General features: G+C 34.2%; 1 protein-coding gene across 1 annotated transcript; it reads right to left on the bottom strand.

The window, feature by feature from the left end:
- Positions 1–7235: 7235 nt before the first annotated feature.
- Positions 7236–13352, bottom strand: LOC134262353 (26S proteasome non-ATPase regulatory subunit 2-like). Its single transcript, XM_062744726.1, has 19 exons — positions 13263–13352; positions 12818–13042; positions 12470–12628; positions 12135–12279; positions 11976–12036; positions 11626–11772; positions 11254–11360; positions 11013–11140; positions 10750–10837; positions 10484–10646; positions 10142–10243; positions 9965–10035; positions 9647–9731; positions 9414–9496; positions 9045–9213; positions 8603–8824; positions 8263–8381; positions 7919–8033; positions 7236–7372 (listed from the first exon to the last, which is right to left on the bottom strand). Exons 1-19 carry the CDS (start codon positions 13349–13351, stop codon positions 7305–7307), a joined length of 2346 nt encoding a protein of 781 aa, XP_062600710.1. The 5' UTR covers position 13352; the 3' UTR covers positions 7236–7304.
- Positions 13353–13358: the final 6 nt, after the last annotated feature.

Genomic DNA, 13358 nt, shown 5'->3' with positions numbered 1-13358 from the left:
TATTCAATAATGTATGTTTTATATGCAAATTTAAATCATAAATAATACTTACAGTTGTAATAGCTTGGTTATTTATTTTTTCCGTGATGCATTAACGTCATTTTTTGTATAAATGCATTGTGTATGCATCAAAGATTTATCATAATATCCATGTTTTCTTTCATTTTATTCTTACGAACAACATAACTATGTACAAAGTACATAGGTATGATGAGCAAGACTGTCTCTACCAAAATTGTGAATGTTATGGCCCTAGGGTCAGGGGTTGTGGTGTTAGGGCGGGGCTCTATTAATTATATATTGAAAATGCATTAATTCTTTGAATATCTTCTCTGCTTCTGGGTATTAAATAGACTAACAAAGTAAATAGTTATGATGAGCAAGAGTGCCACTACCAAAATTGTGAATTTTATGGCCCCAGGGTCAAGTGCTCTGGTGTTAAGGTGGGACTCTATTGATTATATAGTGAAAATGCATTAATTCTTTGAAAATCTTCTTCTCTGTTTCTGGGTATTACGGTAAACTGACTAGGTAAATAGTTATGATGAGCAAGAGTACCTCTACCAAAATTGTGAATTTTATGGCCCCAGGGTCAGGAGTTGTGGTGTTAGAGTAAGGGCTCTTAGATTGATTATGAAAATGTATTAATTCTTTGAAAATCTTCTCTGCTCCTGGGTATTAAATAAACTAACTGAGTACATAGTTATGATGAACAAGAGTGCATCTTCCAAAATTGTGAATTTTATGACCCCAGGGTCGGGATTCTAGTGTTAGGGTGGGGGTCTATTGATTAATCATGTAGTGAAAATACATGAAATCTTTGTAACGAAACTAAGTAATTGCAAAGTATATAGTTATGATGAGCAATGGTGTCAGTCTTTCAAAATTGTGAATGCCATAGCATCTAGCTTAAAACGTGTACCAATTTCAATCATTTGTTGCATGATGCTCAGGTGACCTATAAGGCCAGTGTGCCTCTTGTTTCCGGATTACTAATGGGTTGGGTTTTTTTTTTGTTTCATCAAATTTTAAAGACATCCATTTGTGTAAACACCCTTTTTTCAATTATAATACATGAGGGTAAAAACAATCCGCTTGAGACAGTAATTTTTCGTTATATTTTTAGAGGTTTGTGTGAAAAAATAAAGAGGGTGAAATAATATCAACTTTAGAATTGACTACTCTGTCTAAAAGATTTATCTTAACTTTTGACTCTGTTTCATTAATATTCAGTGTTAGTTAGGGGAAAGCATATTAAATTTCATTGCATCCCTGTTATAAATGAATACTGCAAATAAGGTACAACATTGTACTTTTTGTTATTTTTGTTGGAACAATCTCACGAACATCAAAATGTATCCATGGGACAGAAACTTTTTATGTCTTAGAACATGTGACAATTTTTTTGAATATGAATTAAAGTCACTTGGTCTAATTTTTATAATTTTTTTAATTAATTTTTATAATGATTTTTTTTTGTACTAATACCATCATTACGATAAATTCTGCCTAGTTCATTAGCAAGCTAAGAGATTCAGTTGTTTAATTAATAACACATTATTGTATATCTTATTCGCTGCATGCAGTATTTAACCTCTTGTTGTACATTGAAACAGGTGACTTTATTAGTTCAATTTATGTACACCTGAAGACGGATTATTACATCCAGAAAGCGCTTGCGTTAAATGAAATTTGGAAACTGCATTTTCTTTTTCTTATACATACATATATATATATATATATATATATATATATATATATATATATATATATATATATATATATATATATATATATATATATATATATATTATATTCAATTATATATTCCAAATTTCATTCAACACAAGTGCTTTCTGGGTTAGTTAGCACCGTCTTTTGTATTTTATTATAATTCTTTTTTCTTTTCTTTTTTTTACATGATATCTTACAACAATAAAGTGTATATATATATACAATATATATGTATTTGTATACAATTGTATTGTGAATGCTTTACACTTCTCTGATTAGTAAGTAATGTAGATGTATTAATCGAGTTCTTGTTTTCTTATTCAATAAAGGTTTTGATTTGCCATTCGTTTTCTGTTGGTAAAGAAACATAAAAAAGCACATTCCAATGACCTATTGCTATCCGTTTTAGATCCATGTTAAAGTCGCGTATTAAAAGATTGAGGGGCAGTATGAAAACCATGTATCCTCCATCTGTGTTCAAAAATCCAGAAGTGAAAAAAGAATTAGATTACATGATCAGTACGTACTGGTCCCTGTCGACAAAGCAGCCTGTAATAAGCCTGTATAAGCCCTCTCCATTTACTTACCTGCTCATTGGTCATTTGCAAAATTATTTTGTTAAAACACATTCTGATTGCACACACAAGTACTATGAAGTTGACATCAAAGAGATGCTTTAGTTACTGATTAACAATATATATGTGGTATTTGGAGACCAGGTATTCCGACAATCTTTTGAATTCCCATGGGTACCAATTGCACTCCGTTATTAGCGGGCCTATTTTTATATTCACATGAAGCAGAATTTGTGCAAAATCTTATACGTGAAAAGAAGAAGACACTTGCTGTGGCCTTTAACTCGACTTTTAGATATATCAACGACGTATTGTCAATTAACAATGGTAATTTCCATTCCTACGTCGATACGATATATCCTGGTGAGCTTGAGATAAAAGATATACCACAGAGTCTGACACATCTGTTTCATACTTGGATATTTTACTTGAAAAAGACATTAATGGTAATCTAACAACCAAGCTATATGATAAACGTGATGACTTTAACTTTTCTATCGTCAACTTCCCTTACTTATACAGCAATATACATTCATCACCTGCATACGGAGTGTATATATCTCAGTTGACTCGATACGCAAGAGCTTGCTCTACGTATGAATAATTTCTAAAACGAGGTAAATTGAAAAGCAAGTTGATGAAACAAGAATATTTGCCGTCTCGTTTAAGTCATCATTTCGTAAGTTCTATGATCGATACAATGACCTTGTCAGCAAATAAAAATTATCATTGAGTCAAATGCTGACTGACGTTTTTCATACTAATTGTTATTCCATTTTGTTATTCACACTGAATTGACGACGGATTTTTCCATTATTTCCTGATCATGACAAGGAGCACACGGCGGGTGTGACCGGTCAGCAGGGGATGCTCAGTCCTCCATGGCACCTGATCCCACCTCTGATGTTTCGGAGGTCCGTGTTTGCTCTGCTCCTATTTTGTATTGTTTTATGGACTTTGAGATTGAAAACCGTTTGTTATCTCCATATCCTTCTTTCATCCATCGTCGGGCGTTGTGCGAAGTGCGTTAACATTTGAACATTTTCAGCTTCTTCTCTGCAACCATTCAACATATTTCAATCAATTTTAACATAAAGCATCTATGAGTGAAGGGGAACAACAATTGTGAATTTCAGGATCCCTGCCCCCCTGAGGCCTGAGGGGTGGGGCCAAAGCCACTAAAATTAATGCAATCTATGAAATTCTTCTCCCTTTCTCCGAGACATCAAGCAGTCTAATTGTTGGTATGATTGTAATCAGCATGGAGTCTTCTATCAAAATTTTGAAATTCATGACCCCGGGGTCAGGGGTTCTAGTGCTAGGGCGGGGTCATATTGATTATATAGTGGAAATGCATTATTTCTTTGAAAATATTATTCTCTGCTCCTGGGCATTAGATGAACTAACCAAGTACTAGTAGATAGTTATGTTGAAAAAGGCTGCCTCTTCAACAATTGTGAATTTCATGTCCCCAGGGTCGGGGGTTCTTAGGTGATAGGGCAGGGCCAGTCAGATTATACAGTGAAAATGCATGATTCCTTTGAAAGTCTCCTTCTCTGCTCCTTGGTATTAAATAAACTAACCAAGTACATAGTTATGTTGAATATGGCTGCCTCTTTCAAAATTTTGAATCCCATGGCCCCAGGGTCAGGGGTTCTGGTGTTAGGGTTGGGCTCTATTGATTATATAGTGAAAGTATATTAATTCTTTAAAAATCTTCTCCTCTGCTCCTGTATATTAAAGCAGTGAACTTTGTAAATAGTTATGATAAAGAAGGCTACCTCTTCCAAAATTGTGAATTTCAGGGCCACTGGGTCAGGGGTTCTGGTGTTAGGGTGGGGCTCTAATGATTATATAGTGAAAATGCATGAGTTCTTTGAAAATCTTTTCCTTTGCTCCTGGGTATTTTGCTAATGATCTAAGTACATATTAATGAGATGAAAGGTGCCTCGTCCAAAATGGTTAATTTTAGGGCCCCTGGGTCAGTGGTTCTTGGGGTGGGGGTTTGGGGTTACATAGTCTGAAAATAAATTAATGCTTTGAAACCTGCTTTTTTGTATTTATCAAACAATTATGATGAAAGAAAATTTTTGATAAAATTTCCAGAATTTTGAATTATGTGCCCCCAGGGTCAGTGGTTCCTGTAGGGTGGGGTGCACAACTGGTTATAAAATGGAAATACATTTTCTTTGTTACTCTGATCTACCTCTGGGTATTAAGTAACCAAAGTAAGCAAGCTAAGTGTATAGTTATGATAAGCAATGGTGCCTCTTTCAAAAATTGTGAATATCATGGCTTTTGGTTTAAAACATGGAGCAATTCAATTGTTGGAAAGTTGTTACATGATACTCAGGTGACCTATCAGGTCCGAGGGCCTCTTGTTCTTTTAAAATTAGTTGTTAAACAAGCATTTTCTATGATATAGTTTCCACAATCATGGTCTATAGATAATCGTCACAGAAATCTGGGCAGTCACTATTCTCACTATCATTTTAATAAAATGACGGTAATACATAAAATTTATATAAAACAAAACTTCATATATACGATGAGTTACTCATACTACTCTTTTTTGTATCATGTACAAGATGTATCAGAAATCTATTTATTATACTGTATTGTGATTTCTCTATTTACGCTATAATAATTGCATATATGAAGCCGTATGCACGTACAGATTGATTAAAAGTGCAACATATATATACATGTATTTGCATATGCATAAGACATGTTTCTCCTCAGGCCTGCTCAAACATATGGAGGTGAGAGTAAAACTTTGGGGGGATGTTTTTTTCCATTTTTTTTTTAATTTAAAATCTACTTAGTATTTTATTCAATAAAACATTTCAGAAAGTTTAAGTCAGCGTAGTTCATGGAAGAGATACAGTCTTTACATAGTTGTTAGAGCTTTGAGGGCTACTTACTGACGTACTGCTTCCTGGAATTATCTCATAATATTATGAATCATAACAAATATGATTTATACTCAGAGACATTGCTGCCCTTGGAAATGAAGCGGTAATGAATTGTAATCAACAATAGGCAATATTCTATTTTATAAATGTAAACTTTCACATTTTCATCTTCTTTTCAAGAACCAACCGAACTTGCCACAATGAAAGTATCCTTGGGCAAGTTTGTTCAAATGAAGGGCCATGCCCTCTTCCAAGGAGAAATAATTATGAATTAGTGAAACATGAATGGCATCTTTTAACATTCTTCTTCTTAAGAACCAATGGGCCAGGAAAGATGAAACTCTTGAAGCATCCTCTGGTAGTGTGGATTCAAGTTTGATCAAATCATGACCCCCAGGGAGAGGGCGGGGTTACAATGGGGGATCAAAATTTAACTTGGGAATACATAGTAATTTTTTTAATCTTCTCAAGAACCACTGGGCCAGGAAAGATGAAACCCATATGGAAGCATCCTCTGGTAGAGAAAATTCAAGTTTGTTCAAATCATGACCTGGAGGGAGGGGCACAATTGGGTATCAAAGTTTAACATGGGAATACATAGGAATTTTTTTTAAATCTTCTCAAGAACCATTGGGCCAGGAAAGATGAAACTTGTGTGGAAGCATCCTCTGGTAGTGTGGATTTAAATTTGTTCAAATCATGACCGGGGGGCACAATGGGGTATCAATGTTTAACATAGGAATACATACGAAAAATCTTTAAAAATTTATTCTCAACAAAGTCATGATTGGTCAAATTTTAGGAAAGCATCATATCATGACCACAGGGAGTTGCGTGGGACCACAATGGGGGATCAAAGTTTAACATAGGAATACATGTAAATAAGAAAAATCCTTCAAACTTTTCTTCTCGAGAAAAGTAAAGCCTTGATTGGTCATAGTTATATTGAAGCATCCTCTGGTAGTGTGGATTGAAGTTTGTTCAAATCATGACTACTGGGGCAAGGGTAGGGCCATAATTGGTGATCCGAGTTTTAAGAAGGATTACACATAAAAAAAATCTTTTAAATTCTTCTTCTTATAGAGAAGCATCCTCCGGTAGTGTAGATTCAAATTTGTTCAAATCATGACCCCTGTGGAAGAGTGGGGCCACAATGGGTGATAAAGTTCTTATGTAGGAATATATAGGAGAAATCATCCAAATTCTTCACAAGAACAACAAAGCCATGATTGATCATCAATATCAAAACATAAAAAAATGTAATGTAGATTTTTTGTTCAATTCATGACCAACCTGGAGAAAAGAGGAGCCATTAAAGTGATTCATAGTTGTACAAAGAAATTAAAGGCTATATCAGTAAAAATTTTCATATTATAAACAGCAAACTCATTATGTATCATATTAATTATAAGCATCCATAGGAAGTCAATTTAAGTTTGTTCAAGTGCCCCCCTTCCCCAGAACCTACTTTTATATTTAAACTTTTCAATTCTGAACTCATTTTTGCTTTTACCCAGCAAATTGCTCAGGTGAGTGATGGGCCCCTGTGCCTCTTTTTTTTTATCTTTCAAACAATCACATTAAGCCATTCTTTTATAGACTTGTAAAAGTGCATTTGAGGTTTCAACTGACTCTTTCTGTTAAAAATACCTAACCATTTACAATAGTTTCAATTTGACTGACGCTTCTCAATGAGAAGCAAGCCCATTTATAAATAATAAATGAAATTGGCCAGGGATTGCCCAAAGCAACATATCTACGCAGGACCCTGGCATTGTGAGGATGTGCAATGCTATGAATTATTCTTTTTTGTATGCTTCAAGCTTTTCATCAAGCTTTAAGAAGACTTATTTTTTTTTAATATAATATTGGCTTTCCTCAAGAAAAGAATAGAAGTTGGAGTTTCCATATGCCTTTCATAGTTTTATGAAGAAACTTTAATACTTAACAGCATGAAAGATTTTTTTTTCTACAATGTTTTTGATGTTTTTATTTTTGTTTTCTTTTTTTCAATAAATTCATAAATGTTACAGATTTGCACAAGCGTTAATGTTCCTGACAATATTTAACACAGAGAGCTTTAAGCTTCATAGTCCGGGTTCTTCCTCAGTATCACAAATCCTTCCATGATGGGGCTCAAAGGTATATCTGGCAAACTGTTAAGGACCTACTCTCCAACACTTTACTTCAATTGATCATCTATATGTATATGTACATGCATTACTTAAAGAAGAGCATATGAGTAGATATAGAAAGCACTGACAGTTAATAGTTAGCAAGAAATATGTATTAGCATATGGAATTTAGGAAAAGGAACAAAAAAATACTTCACATATCACTTCATACGAAACATGATATATACAGTATCTTGTGAAATCACTCATTTTTAAGGGGGGTTAATATTTGTTCTTTTCAAGATAAGATGACATCGAAAAATTTCATGTCATACTAGAATCATAAATTTTCACACATAAAACAATTCAGCATTTCATCTATGAAATCCTATCTATATGAACTATTTTTGCCTCAAAACTTAAGAATTTGATTTTACAGTACAAGAAACAATTTAAGCACCCAAGGTGAGACACTGCTTTACATTCAGTAGAATAAAACCATACTTAAAAATCATAACACATAAATTATAATACTTTAGTTGCTTGCAGAGTATAATTTGTGAAAATTTTGAAAGGATACATTCTTCTGTGGCCAGTTCAGCCCTCTCTCCGTAAGCTAACAACACGGGGGTAGTGTGGGTCTGGAACCCTGTTATTGTTTTGGGTTTACCTGCTTGTCCAACCACATCCACTGCCTGAAAAGAATTTCATCCATTTCAAAATTGGCAATAAATAAATTTTTCATTGTTCTGCAGTTGTTCAATAGAAGCATGCTTCATTATTTTCAAAGCAAAGACTTCCTCAGAAGAAGAAAAATGTTGCGACTTGAAACAAATTAATTATTTTCTGTGTACTTTATCTGTTTGAAGTGACTAAAATACATGTATCTACACTCTATGAATTGTTGTGCTAACTGAATCTAACCTGTCCAACTCTAACATGAACAGGTAGAGGGCGCAGTTCTTCATCAAATGTGGTCAGCATCCTTGGTTGCATTGCGGATACAAGATGATATAAAATGTAGTGGGATTTACCAAGAATTACTGAAAAAGCATAAAAGCTCTGAAATAATATTTGTCAAACTTTCTTCTGTAAATAAAATTTCCATATTTATCTTAAAAAGTAGTACATACAATTATTAATGCATATTCTGTAACCAATGAACTGAGAGAGTACACCCTACTCTGATTCCAACATTACAATGTTCATGTTTAAGTACAATGTTTAATTTGAGACTAAACATGAAAAGAAAACAATCTCTTACATGTTTTGACATCTAGAGAAGCTGTTAGGACGGCCATCAGTCCAGCTACTGCCACTGGGGACATTAATGCCTTGTCACTGTGGAACGGACAGAGGGTCAGAGTCCCCTTCCCTAAGTGGGTCAGCCCCTGGGCCAGACGCACCATAAACAGGTTGTTGGGATCCTTTGAATGGTAGACAGCAAGCTGACGAAGCATGGCTGCCAGTCTAGCGTTATTTGTTCCTGGAATCAGAAGATTGTACCAAATAAGCACAAACAAACTAGACTTTTTAAAGATTTTAAATTTTGGTAAATTTAATTTTTACATTCTGATGTACATCAGATTACTTGGCAATATTAAAGTAATACATGTTTAAAAAGTCCTTTCAAATTATATGATTAATAGTCAATTTCTGATCTGTATAAGAAGATAAAATACAGAAAATTATCTTTGAAAACAGACCTGCTCCAGCTATTCCCATTGCTAAGATAGCATTATGGGAGACTTCTGGGTCACTATCGTGGGAGAACTTGCTGAGGGTGTCGAGAATTTGTAATTTAGGGTTGGATACCGAGATCAGACCGAGAGCTAGGGGGACTGCTCTCTTGATGGCTGGCTCTCCGTAACGTAGCTACACAGATTATAAGCACACATGTATATAAAAGTCATTATTAATAAAACAGAAATTTGTTTGCACCTAGGAGTATCCTTCAATGAAATTTACATCCCAATGGATAAAGTATATCTACAACAAAATTACAAACTTTATTTTTGATATTTTTCTTTTTAATGAATTACACTGCACATTATCTGTAATCAATAAAATTTTACCAAATGCCCAAAAGTTCTGAAAGACATTTCTGCTCCAACTTCCTCTCCCATAGAGATGAGTGCTATCCCTAGTACAGCAATACCTGGATTGAAAAAAAAAATTCATTGAGCAGAATGTTATGGTATGCTACAGAAGGAGATTTCATTACATAAGATGGCATATAAAATTTACAAGTTACCCTACCTATACAGTGCAAATACAAAGAAACTACAACACATTAATTAGCCCCTACCCTGCTGTAGAGATAAGTCAGCATTTGGTGTCTCCTCCTTCTTGTCTTTATCTTTCTTCTTGTCATCTTTCTTCTCATTGTTCTCCTGTGGAGTGAAAAAATATCAATATAAATGGCACAGAACCAGAGATTTAGAAACATCTCAAATATTATAGACCACATGTCTTTTACAATTCAGCTGTCAAAACAAAAGTATTTGGCCATTACAACTGCTCTGGAAAAAGAAACATGCTCATTTTGGTCGATTTATCTTTTTTTTTCCCTTGCCAATTTCACTACTCTGTGATTTTGTACATTTCAACATGAAAATATAAGTACCTGATCTTTAGAGTCATCATGTTCTGAACACACATGTAACAAATGTTGGACTTTTAACACATTACCAGTACCTGAAATATCATAGACAAATGCATCAAACACAAGATCTTTCATGTGAGCTTTCAGAACTGTGTTAAATGAGTTAATTTTTTCTATATAAAGCATATATTAAGTTACCTGCATATGCACAGACATCAACCATCATTCTGGCCATTGACTTGAGGGGTTCAGTTATCACATTTAATGCTTCTAATGTGGCATCTACAGCATCCTGCTTCCCTTTAGAGCAAAAAAAAAAAAATACATATCAAAATTTCATGAAAGAAATCGCCTCATGTTTTCCCTCAAAAACTTTTATATTAGGACTTACATGTAAGTGCAATTTACTTGATAATTTCCCAAGCACTAGTGCTGCTAATAAGTCACAATGATTAGAAAATGTTTAAAAATATTTTCAATACATTGATTCCCAGAAAAATATTTAACATGCTGTAAAAAATAAATGTAGCAATTCCTTACCAAGATAAGTAAGAGCCAGTCCCAGAGCGAGGAACTTCCCGTAAGTTTCCTTCAGATCAGATTCTGACCTCTCCATCATAGTCTGTAAGATTGTAGAGGTCACATCACCATTACAACTTCCTACTGAAATCATTCCACAAGCCAGGGCAGCCATTCCTATCACCTGTCAGGGGAAACAAGTGTTTTAAAGTATATATGCACAGTATGTAACATGCAGTTTTGAAGATAATACATGTCATATCACATTTCTGTTTTTTGAAACATACCTCCATGTTGGCTTTGCTATCACCCAGGACTGGAAGAATCAAGGCCAATACATCCTCTCTGTTAGACCCAGCATACGCTAATCCTAGTCTATTAATATACAAAATGTATAACATGCAATAATGACTACCGTATACTAAGTTTTACAGATAAGGTAGACATTTTATAGAGTCTACAACTGGTTAACTTTACATTTCATGTTTATAAGTATTTGGATCTACTTGTATCAGTTTAATGAATAAAATAACACAGTGCAACCTCTTACCCCACAATAGCTCCTATCTTCATTATACTTGTATTGTGTGTAACATAATCTGACAGTAAGGCCAGGGCTGGATCACACTCATTCCTCACCCCAGAGTTAACAATACCACAAGCTAACAATGCACCAGCCTACAATTATATAATACATAGGGTATAACTTCTCTATGATACTTCAGAAATTATTAATTATATTGGAAGACTTCATTCATTGAAGTGTTGATTGGCAAGGTCCAAAGACCTACCTTTATAAAGTCTTCTGATGAGTATAAATATTTATCTATCTGTGTTAGGCCACTATCCACGTCCCATAGGAGCACCAAACCTAGAGAGGCCGTAGCACTTAACATACCTGTAAAAATTAATAAATAATTATTATTATGGACCAATAATCTGAGGAATTGAAACCATACACGTTATATCAAAGTCAATCAATTCCAAACCTCTTAAATAAAAGATGGTTATAAACAGATAAATAAATTTTTAAGTTTAGTACATACCAGGTATATTAACCAAATACTGGTAAATTTTTTTTATTTAATAGGTGAGATAACAGCATTACATTGGGGTTTTAATTTTGCTTTGACACTTTTTTAGTAAAATGATAAAATGTTTACCATGATCTTTGTTTTTATGTAACCATTTGTTTCCATCTTCTTTCAATATTTTATCCTGGCCAAAGCCAGCATTTACAAATCCATTAACAAATGAAGCAGCTAAGTTTTGCCGTGCAGAGTCCACACTTGAGGGTCCCAGTGTGCTCCCTAAAAAATAAAACATAGACCTCAACATTAAGATTCATCTTCTATTACATATTATCGTAAACATCAAAAGACACACTATTTGAACATTCAATCCTCAAAAGTATAAAATGCATTCGTTTCTTCTAAACACAACTACATGTAAATATATTTTGAAACATTACTCAAAGATACTTCATATGAATGTGTAAAAACAAAATACTTACTAGTTTGTTCCAAATGAGATTTATATATATCCTCAGGTATTTTGGGTTCCATAATATCCAACTGAAAAGAAATTATTATTATTAACATTTATAAATTAAATCTGACCTGGCCATATAACTAACTCTTTCTTAAAAGGTATCAATAATATTTGACTTTACCTCCCTGGCTAGTGCCATGAAGTTGTTGTTGAGATTGGCATTAGACATTATTTCTGTTAGTTCATCATATTCCTCGACATCATCGCTAAGTTCCAGGAAGATCTGCTGACGTCCCAACATGTAGGCCAACTGTTTCTGCATCAACCTACAAAGTAAAGATAGGTTTGTTAGAAAGACTAGATGTTCACACTGGTAGATGCATGTCGATTTTTTTAGATACATTTTAACACAGCAACCAAGTTGTACAATTTAAAAAATCCTTACAGAATGAATGTATTTTCTAGTCAATAGTAATCTACACTATGTTGAGGATTTCATGTGTGTATCATACTTACAGATCTTTACAGGATAAAAAGATTTCTTCAATGAGTGCCATGTCATTTAACTGCATGGCAAATCGGAGAGCTTGTGGATACTGATCAAATTTTCTGTATAATTCTACAGCTGTCTTCATCAAAGTGGTGTTCTCTGGATCTGGTACATAGGGTACACAACTGTAAACATATAAATAAAGATACATGTAATAACCATGCATAAGAAGATCATACATTCAGATTTAACATGTACGAAATATGGTTTCTTAAAAGTCAGTGAAAAATAGAGAAACTGGTAATCAACAGATTCATACATTTAATAGTTTTATGAAATGTCTCATTCTTACAGTATGTGCATTTCTATTTTACCTTGTAAGATACAGACAGACACGGGGATAAGCGTTTTCGTCCACGTAGTTCTTTAACATGTCCAGTTTCTCTATCTCCATCAACAGATCGCAGGCCTCAGCCTCTGCGTTGTGGTCCATGTGGTAGGGGACGATCTCCTTGGTCATCTTCAGCAGTCTGTCCCTCATCTCTGTGTTAGATTCCTCGGTATCCTGCCACTCGTGAGCCACCTGTCCTGCCAGGTGTCTGTAAACATATAGGACAAACTAGACACCTCCCACACATCAAGAACCAAAGCTTTCAATCAATAATCAACTATTTGGAAACAACAAAATCAAACATACATTTTTTAGTCTTGTACACTATTTATCGAGGGTTTCCTTTTTGATATCTCTAAACTTTTCCCTTATATCTGCAGGAACAAGACTGTGACTCAATAAATGACCTAAAAAAAGCTCCTGTTTACCTGACATATTCATGACCCCATGACCCAATTTCTTCTTTGGATCCAATAAGTCTGTATTTCAAACTGTCTCTGTTGTCACTCATAGTCATTCCTAAT

This window comes from Saccostrea cucullata, unplaced genomic scaffold (assembly GCF_032062105.1).
Source record: "Saccostrea cucullata isolate Sc308-1 unplaced genomic scaffold, CSIRO_AGI_Scuc_v1 ctg2405, whole genome shotgun sequence".
In the NCBI taxonomy this organism is placed as follows: Eukaryota; Metazoa; Mollusca; class Bivalvia; order Ostreida; family Ostreidae; genus Saccostrea; species Saccostrea cuccullata.
The sequence above is the reverse complement of the archived record's forward strand: the minus strand, read 5'-3'. Positions and strand labels throughout refer to the sequence as shown.